This window comes from Moschus berezovskii, chromosome Y (genome assembly GCF_049115385.1).
Source record: "Moschus berezovskii isolate FMDL1 chromosome Y, NW_MosBer_1.0, whole genome shotgun sequence".
NCBI lineage: Eukaryota > Metazoa > Chordata > Mammalia > Artiodactyla > Moschidae > Moschus > Moschus berezovskii.
This window is the reverse complement of record NC_142489.1, coordinates 46,104,055-46,121,462: the sequence shown is the minus strand read 5'-3', so window position 1 is coordinate 46,121,462 and position 17,408 is coordinate 46,104,055. Positions and strand designations below refer to the sequence as shown.

Sequence of the window (17,408 nt, the reverse complement as noted above, 5' to 3'; positions counted from 1 at the left end):
GGAAACAGTGGAGAAAGTAGATGACTTTATTTTGGGGGTCTCTAAATTCACTACAGATGGTGACTGCAACCATGAATCTATCTATATATTTATTTAATTTTTTTAATTTTTTCTGGAGGCTAATTATGTATATGGTTTTTGCCCTATATTTTCATGAATCAGCCATGGGTGTACATGTGTTCCTAATGCTGAAACCCCTTCACCTCCTTACCCATTGACCCCTCAAGTTCATCCCAGGAGCCCTAAGCACCCTGTCTCATGCATCACACTTGGACTGTTAATCTCTTCAAAATATGATAATATACATGTTTCAGTGTTATTCTCTCAAATCAGCCCACCCTCACCTTCTCCCAGAGTCCAAAAGACTGTTCTATACATCCGTGTCAATTTTGCTGTCTTGCATATAGGGTCATTGGTACCATCTTTCTAAATTCCGTAATATGCATCATTATACTGTATTGGTGGTTTTCGTTCTGACTTACTATAATAGGCTCCAGTTTCATCCACCTCATTAGAATTGGTTCAAATGCATTCTTTTTAATGGCTGAGTGATACTCCATTGTATATATGTACCACAGGTCTCTTATCCATTCATCTGCTGATGGACATCTAGGTTGCTTCCATGTCCAGGGTATAATAGACATGTACAGCCAAGAAATAAAAGACACTCCTTGGGAAGAAAGTTATGACTAACCTAGACAGCATCTTTAAAAGCAGAGATAATACTTTGCCAACAAAGGTCCATCTAGTCAAAGCTATGGTTATTTTGGTAGTCATGTATAGATGTGAGAGTTGGACTATAAAGAAAGCTGAGTGCAGAAGAATTGATGCTTTTGAACTGTGGTGTTGGTGAGGACGCTTGGGAGTCCCTTGGATTCAAGGAGATCCAACCTGTCCATCCTAACGGACATCAGTCCTGACTGTGCATTGAAGGACGAATACTGAAGCTAAAGTCAAATACTTTGACCATCTGATGTGAGGAGCTAACTCATTTGAAAAGACTTTGATACTGAGAATGACTTAAGGCAGGAGATAAGGGTACACAGGATGAAGTTGTTGGATGGCTTCACCGACTCAATGGACATGAGTTTGAGTAACCTCCAGGAGTTGATGATGGACACGGAGGCCTGGTGTGCTGCAGTTCATGGTGTCACAAAAAGGCAGACCACTGACAAACTAAACTGAACTAAACAGAACTGACAGCCTTTCCTTAGGCAGTAATGTTAGCCTTGGGACCCAATCCAGCCTCCTTAAAAATCCTTTTCCTTGAAGTGTAGAGAGACATCACACACACACACACACTCACACATACACACACACACTAATAGCTCATTTCAGTTCAGATCAGTTCAGTCGCTCAGTCATATCCGACTCTTTGAGACCCCATGAATCACAGCATGACAAGACTCCCTGTCCATCACCAACTCCTGGAGTTCACTCAAACTCATGTCCATCAATTCGGTGATTCCATCCAGCCATCTCATTCTCTGTCGTCCCAGTCTTCTCCCACTCCCCAATTTTTTTTTTTAGACCATTATAACTATCCAACTCATTAAACAATATGGCTCTCAGATTGCTACTCTGTGGAACACATTGACTTGTTATTGCCCTAGTGTCACACATAGTAGTGACAATAGTCCTCCAGCAGCATGCTCGCTTCTTTGTCATTATTACCACCTGAGAAAACTAAGTACTTGGCCAATTTCATGTAAAGGATATCCTCCTGGGCTTATTTCAAGGACAGCCATGCAGTCTTCTTGATTATCCATTGTTTTGGATCATTCCTAGCCCATTTACTGAGGTACTATTGGCTTGAATCCTGAGGCTTTATCGTTTCCTCTACTCCTTGCTTTAAGTTTTCACATTTCCCCAACAGAGACAGTGGGGCATTCCTTGCGGGGAGCGGTGCGTCTCAGATGCCTGCCCTGGGAGCAGTCCTTGTTTCAAGGAGCCTGTAAAGGCAATTGCCCCCTGTCCCGCCACCCCTTTGACCATGTTGGATAAACATTAACCGTGGGCTAAGGCGGATGGAGGCAGGTGAGAAGGGTCACGGTAGCTTAAGTTTAAGAGAAAAACAAATTTGTTATTACCTTGCCTCTGACGGCCTGAGGGAAAAAGTCATTGTGTAAAAGAACAATTCTTTCTGTAACCATGGGGATATACATTCCTGATGTATTGACTAAAACTTTGTTTGTCCTTGCATATATAAGGAGCACTCTACATAATAAAGCATTGCATTGCTGTTATACACTGCAATCCTCTCGACCCCATCTTTTCTTTCTCCTTTTTTCTAAGCCGACAGACGCCGATTCGTGTCGAACGTTGAATCGTCCGTGCAGGCACGGGCAGTTGGCGCCCAACGTGGGGCTCGAAGACGGACGACTGTTGGCCGCTACCCGGACCACGTGAGTCTTTCTTTATAGAATTACAAGTTTGAGGTTATAAGTTTGAGGGGTAGGAAGGTTTATTGTCGAGAGTATAAACTATGGGACAAAATAATAGCCGGCAATTCTTTGTGCATATGCTACAAATCATGTTGAAAGACAGAGGCATTCGTGTTTCTACTCCACGGCTGAATGCATTTCTGGCATTTGTAGAAGAAGTATGTCCTTGGTTTCCTAAAGAGGGGACAGTTAATTTAGAAACCTGGAAAAAGGTGGGAAAGCAAATTCAGGCACATTACACTTTGCACGGGCCCGGAAAAATGCCTGTGGATACTTTTTCTCTGTGGTCCTTAATTCGGGACTGCCTGGACCTAGACAATGGCTAGGAGTCGAGGCTTAAAGATAAGATACAAGATGATCCTCCTCCTCCGGAATCTAGTATTCCGCCAATGCAGGAAAGTCCCCTTGACCCTGAGGATACAGAGACTTTAGAAGAAGCAGCTGCTAAATATCATCAGGAGGATTGGGAGCTGCTTATGACTGATGCAGCAGGGGAAGAGAAAGGGAAAACCTGTATCCAGGAACTAGAATGTTTAATGAAGCAGCTGCTGTCTACCATTAAAGACAATGTGGATACTCCTCCTCTTAATAATTCTGCTGCTGCCCCCTTGTCAGGGCCAGAAAAGCCTATTTCTTCTTCTGCACCCCCGGCGTATGCTTCTTTTCTATCCCCCCTCCAGCAAGCACTTAAACAAGCTCAACAAGAGGGCGAAGTTCTTGCTGGCTATCCCAAGGCATTTCCTGTTTTTGAGAATGCTAACCAACGCTATTATGAACCATTACCATTTAAACAATTAAAGGAATTAAAGGTAGCATGTGCCCAGTATGGTCCCACAGCACCTTTTACGCAAGCCATGGTAGAAAATTTAGGGGGCCAAAATTTACCCCTTAGTGATTGGAAGCAAATTGCTCGCGCTTGTCTCACAGGCGGCGATTATCTATTATGGAAATCAGAATTCACAGAACAATGTGGAGTTATAGCTGAAACAAATCAGAGACAAGGGCTTCCCACTACTTATGAAATGTTAATTGGAGAGGGCCCTTATCTAAACACTAATGCTCAATTAAATTACCATCCTGGGGCTTATGCCCAAATATCCAATGCTGCTCGTCAAGCTTGGAGAAAATTGCCCTGTTCGGCCAACAAAACAGAGGATCTTTCAAAAATTCGGCAGGGGCCAGATGAGCCATATCAGACTTTGTTGCTCGATTATTAGAAGCAGTAGGAAAATTGATGGCCGATGAACAAGCAGGCATGGTGCTAACCAAGCAATTGGCTTATGAAAATGCCAACTCCGCCTGCCAAGCAGCCCTCCGACCCTATCGAAAAAAGGGGGTACTTTCTGATTACATTCGTATCTGTGCTGACATTGGGCCCTCATATATGCAGGGTATTACATTGGCTGCTGCCCTGCAGGGAAAAAGTATCAAAGAAGTTTTATATCAACAACAAATGAAAAATAAGAGGCGCCCCATCGCCTCTGGCAATGCAGGGTGCTTTGAGTGCGGCCAGCCCGGACATCGGGCTGCCTTTTGTCCGCAACGGGATAATACCAATAATGTCCGGACCCCCAATGTGTGCCCTCGGTGCAAAAAAGGAAAGCATTGGGTAAAAGATTGCAAATCTAAAACAGACGTGCAAGGCAATCCTCTCCCTCCCATGTCGGGAAACTGGGTGAGGGGCCAGCCCCTGGCCCCGAAACAATGTTATGGGGCAATGCAGAACAGTCCAGCAAACGACGTTCAGTCACAGACTTGTTCCGTGCCACCACCGGGAGTGCCGGCCTGGACCTCTGTGCCTCCACCTACACAGTATTAACCCCAGATATGGGTATGCAAGCCCTGCCTACCGGTGTCCATGGTCCATTACCTCAAGGCACCGTGGGGCTGCTGCTTGGTCGTAGCAGCACTACTATGGCAGGGTTGATGGTGGCCCCTGGAGTGATTGATGCAGATTTTGAGGGCGAAATTAAGATCATGGCACATTCGCCTCGCACTATTACAACTATTCCTGCAGGGAAAAGAATTGCCCAACTAATTTTACTCCCTATTGTTCCCGCGGGAAAAACTCATTGTGTCACTCGCGGCACTGCTGGTTTTGGTTCCTCTGATGCTTATTGGCTCAAATCAATTGAAAACTCTCGTCCAGAATTAATGTTAAAAATCAATGGCAAACGTTTTGTAGGAATTCTTGATACTGGGGCTGATGTCTCTGTAATTGCTGAAAAACATTGGCCAAAAAACTGGGCAAAACATGCAGCTATTTCCACTTTGCAAGGTATAGGACAAGCTAATAACCCTGAACAAAGTTCTGAATTGTTACGCTGGGAAGATGGTGAAGGCCACCAAGGTGAAATGCGTCCCTATGTTCTTCCTAACATTCCTGTTAATTTATGGGGACGCGATGTGATGACATCCATGGGAGTGTACCTCTATAGTCCCAGCCCTCAGGTTGCGGCTCAGCTTTTTGATCAAGGGCTTCTTCCCTTTTCGGGGCTTGGAAAGCACGGCCAAGGAATGCCGCAACCTCTTTTATTGCGTTCCAATAATGACAGAAAAGGATTGGGCCATTTTTAATAGGGGCCATTGAACATCCCGCAACCCACGCTGATCCAATAACTTGGAAGTCGCCTGACCCTGTGTGGGTGGATCAGTGGCCCCTGTCAGCCGAGAAAATTGCGGCTGCCCAGCTTCTGGTGCGGGAACAGTTAGCGCTGGGTCATATTGAACCTTCTAATTCGCCCTGGAATTCTCCCATTTTTGTCATCAAAAAGAAATCTGGCAAATGGCGTTTACTTCAAGACCTACGAAGGGTTAATAGCACTATGGAACTGATGGGAGCCTTGCAGCCAGGATTGCCTTCTCCCATGGCTATTCCGCGGCATGCCCACCTCATAATTATAGATTTAAAAGATTGTTTTTATACTATTCCTCTTGCTCCTCAGGATTGTCCTCGCTTTGCCTTCAGTGTACCCTCTACTAACTTTGCTCAGCCGATGGCTCGATATCACTGGAAAGTACTGCCGCAGGGCATGGCTAATAGCCCAACACTTTGTCAAAAATTCATTGCTGCTGCTCTTTCTACCACACGAACTTCTTTCCCTGATGTATATATATTGCACTATATGGATGATATTCTTCTTGCCCACAGCAATGAGACCAGGTTGCTTGCTGCATACGGTTCCCTTGAAGTCTACCTCACTAACGCTGGACTTTGTATTGCTAAGGAAAAGGTACAAACTTTTCCCCCTTTTTCTTATCTGGGATTTCGCCTAGAACAAACCAGTTTCTATACCCAACCTGTTAAGCTGTCTAGAGATAATTTAGTTACTCTTAATGATTTTCAAAAGCTTCTTGGTGACATTAATTGGCTCCGTCCTCAGCTGCGCTTAACAACAGGACAACTACAGCCCTTATTTAACATTCTTAAAGGCGATCCTCATCCTTCCTCCCCTAGGACCTTGACACCGGAAGGAGAACAGGCACTCCAGCTGGTAGAAACTGCTATTTCCCAACAGCAATCTGGGTACTGTGATTATCAGAAACCCTGGGGACTATATGTCTTGCCCTCCTCTCACTCTCCTACTGGAGTTCTTTTTCAGGAAACCCCCCTGCGCTGGATTCATCTTCCATCATCTCCTTCTCGTGTTTTGACACCCTATCATGTCCTTGTTTCCAAAATTATTGCCAAAGGCCGAACAGAATCTATTCTGTATCTCGGGCGAGAGCCTTCCTTTATTTGTGTTCCTTTTTCTTGTGAACAACAGTCCTGGCTCTTTCAGTTCTCTGACGACTGGGGGTTGGCGCTCGCCAATTATCCTGGGCAAATCATTCAGCATTATCCCCCTAACAAATTGCTACAATTTGCATGTACTCATTCATTTTTGTTTCCTAAGGTTGTTCACCAGAAACCCCTTCCTGATGGAATTACTGTTTTTACAGATGGGTCTTCAAATGGCGTCGCCGGACTTATTATTGATGGGATTCCATATTCCTGTCAAACTTCTTATCAATCGGCACAGGAAGTTGAACTCTTTGCCGTTCTCCGTGCTCTACAACAAGTTCCTAACAGCCTTAATCTTTATTCTGACAGTCATTATGTAGTTCGTGCTCTCACTGTCCTTGAGACAGTGCCTTTTATAGGAGCCGTTAAATCTTCTATCTATGCTTTATTCTCTCATATTCAGCGACTTCTTCAAGCCCGGACGTCACCATGTTTCTTCGGTCACATTCGAGCGCACACTAACCTGCCTGGACCATTAACTTCTGGTAACGCTCTCGCAGATCACGCCACACACAGCATTTATTCTCTTACCCCCATTTCCGCTGCACAAGCTCCTCATGCCCTTCACCATCAAAATAGCCATTCTTTACGTTTGCAATTTGGTATTAGCCGAGAAGCTGCCCGGCAAATAGTTAAAACTTGCCCTACCTGTCCGCAATTCTTTGTGGTTCCTTCCTATGGTGTTAATCCCCGTGGGCTACTGCCTAACGCGCTGTGGCAAATGGATGTCATGCACATTCCCTCTTTTGGAAAACTCAAATATGTGCATGTGACTGTTGACACTTTTTCTGGCTTCCTTTTAGCCTCCCTTCAATCTGGGGAAGCTAGCCGTCACTGCATTCAGCATTGCTTGCGTTGTTTTGCTACCATGGGAATGCCCCGCTGTTTAAAAACTGATAACGGTCCTGGATATACTGGTAAAGCTTTCCAGAGTTTCTGCAGTCGTTTTGGCATCGCACACAAAACCGGTATCCCTTACAACCCCCAGGGGCAAGGTATTGTTGAACGTGCCCATCAAACGTTGAAACATCAACTTAATAAATTAAAAAGGGGGACAGTGTACAGAGACACCCCTACTAACCTTCTTTACCACGCCCTATTCGTTCTGAACTTTTTGACTCTGGACCGCAATGGACGCTCTGCAGCTCAGCGATTTTGGCATCATGATGCGACAAAGGCACGTCCTCTGGTAAAATGGAAGGATCCATTGGATGGCAAATGGTATGGCCCCGATCCTGTGTTAATCTGGGGAAGGGGTCATGTTTGTGTTTTTCCGCAGGATGCCGAAACACCGCGCTGGCTTCCGGAAAGGCTGGTACGCACGGCGGAGGCGATCCCTGACTGCCCAGATGCAACGCTTGACCCTGAGGGAGACTGCCCCGTTGCCGACCAGTCAGCAGCTGAGAACACTGCTGCATGAGGCTCGCATAAATGCCGCTGAATCGTCCTCGTCTTCTCCAACTGCAATTCTTATATCTTTGCTGCTCCTTTTAAATCAGATAGGCTTTGCCACTGCAGACAAATCCTCTGCTTGCCCAGCATTCGGGCCAGGGGTTTATCTCCTTGCTCTGACTGTATCTAGCTCGCTTTTTTCTTCTGAGGGAAACGTCTTCCTGTCATGGGCTCATTCTTATGCTGACTTTCATAACAGCTCCGCCTGCTGGGTTTGCACTGCTATGCCTTTGTCTGTAGTCGATGGGTTTCCTTGGTGGGTATCACCTGTACAACAAATGCATTTTCCTGCAGTCTGTGACTTTTTAATCCAGTATAAGCAATCTCACAGAAGTCTCCTCAATCTAAAAGTCTCTGCCCTTCCTGAGTGTAACGACAGGGGTAATCAGAAGGCGAGCTCCTTGCTACAGTTCAACGTTAATGTGAGTTATAAGGCTGTTGAAGATGCATACCGCACTTATTCTAATACCAGCAAAAATAAGGCTCGTCCAAGTCGGTTTTTTGGAGAGTATTATCAGATCTGGGATGAGTACTTTTGGATGACTCCGGAGAAAGGACAGTTGCTGAGACAAGCAGACATTTGCTGGGAACAACGAGAACATCAACCTCATTTTGGGGGAAAAGACTTTGGAAAAAATTTGTTGAAGCATGTGGGCATTACCCCTATTTCTATGTGTACTCGGGTGATTGATGTAACCTTCCATTGTGATGTTCACCCCCTCTGGCCAGGATCCGATTGGGAAAACAGTCCCGGTATAAGATGGGTGGCTCCTAACGGGACAAAATGGATTTGTGGCTCTAATATTTGGCCCTGGCTTCCCCTTGGTTGGGTGGGACGTTGTAGTCTTGGATTTGTGTTTGCTCCTGGCCGAATCACTCGCTCTTCTATGAAAAACCCCGCTAATCTCCCTCTTTTGAAAGCCCGTTGGTCTCGGTCGGTTTTTCACTGGTATGATTATTTAACTGCTGTTTTTGTTCCTTCCCTTGGTAATGCTGATATCATGGCACATGTAGATGCCCTAACAAATTTCACACAGCAAGCCCTCCTAGATGCCAAAAGAGCTATAGAAGCTTTAAACAAAGAACAAAAACAAATGCGGAAAGCTGTTTTACAAAACCGAATGGCTCTAGATATTCTTACAGCTGCTCAGGGAGGGACCTGTGCTGTTATAAAAGTAGAGTGCTGTGTTTATATTCCTGATTTGTCTTCCAATGTTTCCGATGCTGTTAATGACATGAAAGAGCAAGTGGAGGCTATGCAAGACTCCTCTGTGCCATTTTTGGAACAAGTCAAATCATGGTTTCATACAGATTGGTGGAAAACTTTACTTGTGATTCTGCTTGTAGTTGTATGTGTGCTCTGTTGTGGTCCTTGTATTGTACAATGCTTATCCAATTTTATCACTCGCCAGCTCATGGCATTCACCCGTATTAAAAGGAATGGTTAACTCTTGTCTTACTGCCACCCTACTTCCTGACGCCTCTTTTTGATTGCCCTCACTTATTAGACCTTTATCCAACATTAAAGAAATAAAAAGGGGGAGCTGCGGGGAGCAGTGCGTCTCGGATGCCTGCCCTGGGAGCAGTCCTTGTTTCAAGGAGCCTGTAAAGGCAATTGCCCCCTGTCCCGCCACCCCTTTGACCATGTTGGATAAACATTAACCGTGGGCTAAGGCGGATGGAGGCAGGTGAGAAGGGTCACGGTAGCTTAAGTTTAAGAGAAAAACAAATTTGTTATTACCTTGCCTCTGACGGCCTGAGGGAAAAAGTCATTGTGTAAAAGAACAATTCTTTCTGTAACCATGGGGATATACATTCCTGATGTATTGACTAAAACTTTGTTTGTCCTTGCATATATAAGGAGCACTCTACATAATAAAGCATTGCATTGCTGTTATACACTGCAATCCTCTCGACCCCATCTTTTCTTTCTCCTTTTTTCTAAGCCGACAGACGCCGATTCGTGTCGAACGTTGAATCGTCCGTGCAGGCACGGGCATTCCTTGTCATTTTTATTATAATTTTGAGACATACCTTATTATCAAACAGTGACAAACACTTCAAAACCAAGCTTTCTTACTCTCAGATCCTAGAGAATATCACAACACATCTATGAGCATAAGCAAACTTGACAGAAAAGAAATAACATGGCCCTGGAGTTCTGCATTTTCTTTGTCCTGATGTGGAGTACCACAGGTTATGATGTTTTCCATTCTGTCACTGAATTCAAAGAATAAAAAAGAAAATTAACATAACAAGAATTTAATTTAGGGGAGAAAGGTGTATGGTCCTTCAAAATGTTCCTTATCTAGGTCAGTCAGGACTTTCTAAACTGGGTACTTGATGAGTGAGGTGATATGGAGGTTTAATCAAGTTGTAGAATTGTTTTGTATAGTTGTATACTTGACATCACCAGTTGGTTTACGCCGAAATCAGATTGCTTGTATTCAGTTGAGTTCAGTTCAGGCTCACAGTCGTGTCTGACTCTTTGCGACCCCATGAAACACAGCATGCCAAGCCTCACTGTCCATCACCAACTCCCGAAGTTCACACAAACTCATGTCCACCGTGTCGGTGATGCTATCCAGCCATCTCATTCTCTGTCGTCCCAGTCTCCTTCCGTCCCCAATCTTTCCCAGCGTCAGAGTCTTTTCCAGTGAGTCAATGCGTCGCATGAGGTGGCCAAAGTATTGCAGTTTCAGCTTTAGCATCAGTCCTTCCAATGAACACCCATGATTGATCTCCTTTAGAATGGACTGGTTGGATCTCCTTGCAATACTAGGGACTCTCAAGAGTCTTTTCCAGCACCACATTTCAAAAGCATCAATTTTTCTGCAATCAGCTTTCTTCACAGTCCAACTCTCACATTCATACATGACCACTGGAAAAACCATAGCCTTGACTAGACAGACCTTGGTTGGCAAAGTAATGTCTCAGCTTTTTAAAGTGCTATCTAGTTTGGTATCTAACTTTCCTTCCAAGGAGTAAGTGTCTTTTAGTTTCCTTGCTGCAATCAGCATCCTCAGTGATTTTGGAGTATAAAAAAAATAAATTCTGACACTGTTTCCACTGTTTTCCTATTTCCCATGAAGTGATGGGACCAGATTCCATGATCTTCGTTTTCTGAATATTGAGCTTTAAGACAACCTTTTCACTCTCCTCTTTCACTTTCATGAAGAAGCTTTTGTATTACCTGCAGCCAAAAATTCAGAAGTACTATACAAGTCAGAAAAACAAGACTGGGAGCTGACTTTGCTCATATCATGAACTCCTTATTGCCAAATTCAGTCTGAAATAGAAGAAAGTCGAGAAAACCACAAGAACATTCTGGTATGACCTAAATCAAATCCCTTATGACTATACAGTGGAAGTGAGAAACAGGTTTAAGGGACTATATCTGACACAAATATTGCCCGATGATCTATGGACAGAGTTTTATGACAGTGTATTCAAGACAGAATTCAAGACCATCTGCAAGAAAAGGAAATAAAGAAATAAAAAAGCAAAATATCTCTATATGGAGGCCTTACAACTGGCTGTGAAAAGACAGGAAGCAAAAAGCAAATGGAAAAAGGAAAGATAGACCCTTTTGAATGCAGAGCTCCAAATAAAAGCAAGGAGAGATAAGAAATACTTCCACAGTGATCAGTGAAAATAAATAGAAGAAAACAATAGAATAGGAAAGAATAGAGATCCCTTCAAGAAACTAGAGATAACTAGGGAATATTTTATGCAAAGATGGTATCAAGAAAAGACAGAAATTGTAGGGCCCTAACAGAAGCAGAAGATATTAAGAAGAGGTGGCAAGAATACACAGAAAGACTGTATAAAAAATAAATAAATAAATAAACACTTCATGACCCAGATAATCACGATGGTGCTATTACTCACCTAGAGCCAGATATCCTGGAAAGTGAAGTCAAGTGGACCTTACGAAGCATCATTAAAACAAAGATACTGGAGATGATGGAATTACATTTGAACTATTTCAAATCCTGAAAAATGATGCTGTGAAATTGATGCACGCAATATGCCGGCAAACTTTCAAAACTCAGCAGTGGACACAGGGCTGGAAAAGGTCAGATTTCACTCCAATCTCAAAGAAAGGCAATCCCAAAAAATGCTGAACTACAACAAAATTGCATTCATCTAACACACTACAGCCAGGCATCAGTAACATGGGAACTGTGAACTTCCAGATGTTCAAGGTGGAATTAGAAAAGGCAGAGGAACTAGAGATCAAATGGCCAACATCCACTCGGTTTTTGAAAGAGCAAGAGAATTCCAGGAAATCATCTTTTTCTGCTTTATTGACTATGCCAAAGCCTTTGAATTATGGATCACAATGAAACGTGGAAAATTCTTTAAAATATGGGAATACCAGACCATCTGACCTGCATATGGAGAAACCTGTCTGAAGGTCAGGAAGCAATATATAGAACTGGACATGGGACAAGAGATTGGTTCCAAATAGGAAAAGGAGTAAATCAAAGCTGTATACTGTCACCCTGCTTATTTAACTTATATGTAAATTACATCATAAGAAACACTGGGCTGTAGGAAACACAAGCTGGAATCAAGATTGCAGGGAGAAATATCAATAACCTCAGATATGCAGATGACACCACGCTTATGGCAGAAAGTGAAGAAGAATTAATAACCTCTTAATGAACGTGAAAGAGGAGAATAAAAAGTTGGCTTCAAGCACAACACTCAGAAACTGGTCCCATCACTTCATGGCAAATAGGTGGGGAAACAGTGGAAACAGAGGCTGACTTTAGTTTTCTAGGTTCCAAAATCACTGCAGAAGGTGATTGCAGCCATGAAATTAAAAGACGCTTACTTCTTTGAAGGAAAGTTATAACCAATCTAGACAGGATATTAAAAAGCAGAGAATTACTTTGCCAACCATGGTATGCCTGCTATGGTTTTTCCAGTAGTCATGCATGGATCTGAGAGTTGGACTATAAAGAAACTTGAGTGCAGAAAAATTGATGCTTTTGAACTGTGGTGTTGGAGATTATTGAGAGTCCCTTGGACTTCCAGGAAATTCGACCAGTTCATCCTAAAGGAGCTCTGTCTTGGTTGTGCATTTTAAGGACTGATGTTAAAGCTGAAACTGTAGTTCTTTGGCCATCAGATGTGAAAAGCTGACTCATTTGAAAAGACCATAATGCTGGGGAAGATTGAGAGCAAGAGGAGAAGGGGATGACAGAGGATTAGATGGTTAGGGGGTATCATCGACTCATTGGACATGGGTTTGGGTGGACTGAAGTTATTGGTGATAGGAAGGCCAGGCGTGCTGCCATTCATGGGGTCAAAAAGAGTCAGACTAAGCAATTGAACTGAACTGAGCTGATAGTTGATTTGAGAGAGATACCTTTAAACTGGATGCCTTAATAAAATTCAGATTTTCTTGTACCTACAGCCATCATGGGAATGTAATTCAACATATCAGTATAACCGGTTAAAGATTTTGTAAAGCTTGAATTCCTGTGAATGAAGAACTATTGTTTTTTTAAATAAATAAGTAAAGGAGATTTAAAAGAGCACATAGACTGCCATTCATCCATAATATATGGCAACAGGTAAAAGACGTTGTGTGACAAATACAATGAATATTTGAAAAAAATCAATGCAATAGAATTAAGTACAAAAAAAGAAAAAACACTCTAATATATAAAATACACAAGTACATAGTATGGGTCAACTAGACAGAGTTGATTGTTGATGGTTCTGCCCCACCTCTTTTCAGGTAAATTTTTTTGGGGAAAATTTTTCAACCATTAGACATGCACATATGCAGCAAAATATAATGTACACTCAGTTTTATTTTTATTGCTGTTTTCTTCATAAGTGTGTTATGAATTTGAATGTAATATTCTGAGATTTGCACTGCATTTGTCATTAAGGTGTATACATTTACAGTTCTACTTTTGCCTTCCAAGATAATGTAAGATACATTAAGAATAATGATGTTTATAAAAAAGTTAATATACTTTTAAAGCTTAATTTTTTTTAGAGTATACTTTCTTTCCTTTATTTTGTTAATTTTTCTCCTAAAGAAAAACTAGGGAATACTGCAGTTCTTCACGTCATAAAGACTAGTAAACGAGATAGTGAATAAATAGCAACCATATATCTATCTCCATGTTTTTGACTTCTATCTAAATCTGGTCACCACAGTGCATTAAGACTTCCCTGTCCAGTGGTCATGTATGGATGTGAGAGTAGGACTGTGAAGAAAGCTCATCGCAGAAAAATTGATGCTTTTGAACGGTGGTGCTGGAGAAGACTCTTGAGAGTCCCTTGGACTGCAAGGATATCCAACCAGTCCATTCTAAAGGAGATCAATCCTGGGTGTTCATTGGAAGGACTGATGCTAAAGCTGAAACTCCCATACTTTGGCCACCTCATGCGACGCATTGACTCACTGGAAAAGACTCTAATGCTGGGAGAAATTGGGGGTGGGAGGATACGGGAAAGATAGAGAATGAGATGGCTGGATGGCATCACCGACTCGATGGACATGAGTTTGAGTGAACTCCGGGTGTTGATGATGGAGACCTGGCGTGTTGTGATTCATGGGGTCGCAAGGAGTTAGACACGACTGAGGGACTGAACAGTACTAAACGGTGCTCCACGTATAGATCAGAAGTATATCTGAGTCTGTTGTAATCTCCTAATTCCTAACACCACCAGGCATTTCATCCTTGATAACCGTATATTTCTTCTCCATTACCGTGTCCCTATATGCTTCTCATAAAGAATCATCTATTACGGTTTTACCTAGATCCCACATATTTGTGTTAATATGTGATATTTATTTTCCTCTTTTGACTTAGCTTCATTGCATCTGACACTGTCTCTGCCCTTCTATATCTATACAATTTACCTGATTTCATTCCATCTTTAGACTCGGGGATGTATGTACAAACCCATTTTATCCATTCCTGTCTAGATGAATGGATATTTCTGTTGCTTCCATGTCCTGATACTGAAAATATTGCTGCCATCAATATTGAGGTTGTGCATCATTTGGAATTATGATTTTCCTCATGAAAATTAATGACAATTATTGGAATTTCTTGATCATATGGTAGCTTCATTCTTATTTTTAAGAGATTCCCTATATTCTTCTCCATTTTAATCTATCAATGTGCTTTCCTAACAAAAGTACAGGATTGTTCTGCTTACTCAGCACCCTCTCCAGTATTTTTTGTGTGGATTTTTTTCTTTGATAATGGTTATTCAGACAAATTTGTGTTGATACAACCATTGAAGACTTTATTTCCCTTTCTCTCACACTTAGTGATGCTGATCTTTACAAATGTTATTGGACATCTGTATGTCTTTTAGGAGAAATGTCTATTTCATCATCTGTTCATTTGTTCCAATTGGGCTGTTCCTTTTTCTGTTATTAAGCCACATGAGCTGCTTCCATATGTTGGAGACTCTTCTTTTGTCATTATCTTCAGTTGCAAATGTTTTTCCCATAATGAGACTTCATTTCTGTCTTGCTTATTGGTTTCCTGTGCAAAATGTCTAATTTTAGTTATATCTCTTTATATATTTTTGGTTTTATTTTCATTACCCAATGAGGTAGGTCAAAAAAAAAAATGCTGCTGCATTTCATGTCACAATATATTTTACCTATGCTTTCCTCAAATATTATTGATTTACAGTTTCTGGCCTTATATGTAGATCTTTAAACTATCTGGAATTTGTCCTATCCTATGGTGCTAAGGAAAGACTAAATGTGATCCACTGGTGGAGGGAATGCAAATCACCCCGTGATACTTGCTACGGGACCTCTATGAACTGTATAAAAAAGACAACAATGTGTGACACCAAAAAATTAGTCTATCAGGATGGTTCAGTTCAGTTCAGTTCAGTTGATTCACCCAGTCGTGTCCGACTCTTTGCGACCCCATGAATCACAGCACTCCAGGCCTCCCTGTCCATCACCAACTCCAAGACTTCACTCAAACTCATGTCCATTGAGTCGGTGATGCTATCCAGCCATCTCATTCTTTGTTGTCCCCTTCTCCTCCCACCTCCAATCCCTCCCAGAATCAGAGTCTTTTCCAGTGAGTCAACTCTTCTCATGAGGTGGCCAAAATATTGGAGTTTCAGCGTTAGCATCAGTCCTTCCAATGAACACACAGGATTGATCTCCTTTAGAATGGACTGGTTGGATCTCCTTGCAGTCCAAGTGACACTCAAGAGTCTTCTCCAGCACCACAGTTCAAAAGCATCAATTCTTCCGTGATCAGCTTTCTTCAGAGTCCAACTCTCACATCCATACATAACCACGGGATAAACCATAGCCTTGACTAGACGGACCTTTGTTAGCAAACTGATGTCTCTGCTTTTTAATATGCTATCGAGGTTGGTCATAACTTTCCTTCCAAACAGTAAGCGTCTTTTAATTTCCTGGCTGCAATCAGCATCTGCAGTGATTTTGGAAAGCAAAAAAATAAAGTCTGACACTGTTTCCATTGTTTCCCCATCTATTTCCCATGAAGTGATTGGACCAGATGCCATGATCTTCGTTTTCTTAATGTTGAGTTTCAAGCCAAATATTTCACACTCCTTTCACTTTCATCAAGAGGCTTTTGATTTCCTCTTCACTTTCTGGCATAAGGGTGGTGTCATCTGCAAATCTGAGGTTATTGATATTTTGCCTGGCAATCTTGATTCCAGCACAGCGTTCCTCATGATGTACTCTGCGTATAAGTTAAATAAGCAGTGTGACAATATACAACCTTGATGTACTCCTTTTTCCTATTTGGAACCAGTCTGTTTTTCCATGTCCAGTTCTAACCGTTGCTTCCTGACCTGCATAAAGTTTTCTCAAGAGGCAAATCAGGTGGTCTCATGTAACAATCTCTTTCAGAATGTTACACAGTTTATTGTGATCCACACAGTCAAAGGCTTTGGCATAGTCAATGAAGCAGAAATAGATGTTTTTCTGGAACTCTCTTGCGTTCTCCATGATCCAGCCGATGTTGGCAATTTGATCTCTGGTTTCTCTGCCTTTTCTAAAACCTGCTTGAACATCTGGAAGTTCACAGTTCACATATTACTGAAGACTGACTTGGAGAATTTTGAGAATGACTTTACTAACGTGTGAGATGAGTGCAATTGTGCAGTGGATTGAGCATTCTTTGGCATTCCCTTTCTTTGAGATTGGAATGAAAACTGATCTTTTCCAGTCCTGTGGCCACAGCTGAGTTTTCTAAATTTGCTGGCATATTGAGTGCAGCACTTTCACAGCATCATCTTTCAGGATTTGAAATACCTCAATTGTAATTCCATCACCTCCACTAGCTTTGTTCATAGTGATGCTTTCTAAGGCCCGCTTGACTTCACATTCTAAGATGTCTGGCTCTAGGTGAGTGATCACGCCATCGTGTTTATCTTCATTGTGAAGATATTTTTTGTACAGTTCTTCTGTGTATTCTTGACACCTCCTCTTTATATCTTCTGCTTCTGTTAGGTCCATACCATTTCTGTCCTTTATCAAGCCCATTTTTGCATGAAACGTTCCCTTGATATCTCTAATTTTCTTGAAAAGGTTTCTTGCTTTTCCTATTCTGTTGTTTTCCTCTTCCTCTTCTTTGCATTGATCACTGAGGAAGGCTTTCATATCTCTCCTTGCTATTCTTTGGAACTCTGCATTCAGATGCTTATATCTTTCCTTTTCTCCTTTGCTTTTCGCTTCT

At 42.2% G+C, this 17,408-nt stretch overlaps 1 protein-coding gene across 1 annotated transcript; it reads left to right on the top strand.

Annotated features, from left to right (window-relative positions):
- Nucleotides 1-2,485: 2,485 nt before the first annotated feature.
- Nucleotides 2,486-4,263, top strand: LOC129535593 (endogenous retrovirus group K member 10 Gag polyprotein-like). Its single transcript, XM_088834518.1, is given in 2 exon segments — nt 2,486-3,635; nt 3,638-4,263. Coding segments are annotated over 2 exon segments (1,776 nt in total).
- Nucleotides 4,264-17,408: the final 13,145 nt, after the last annotated feature.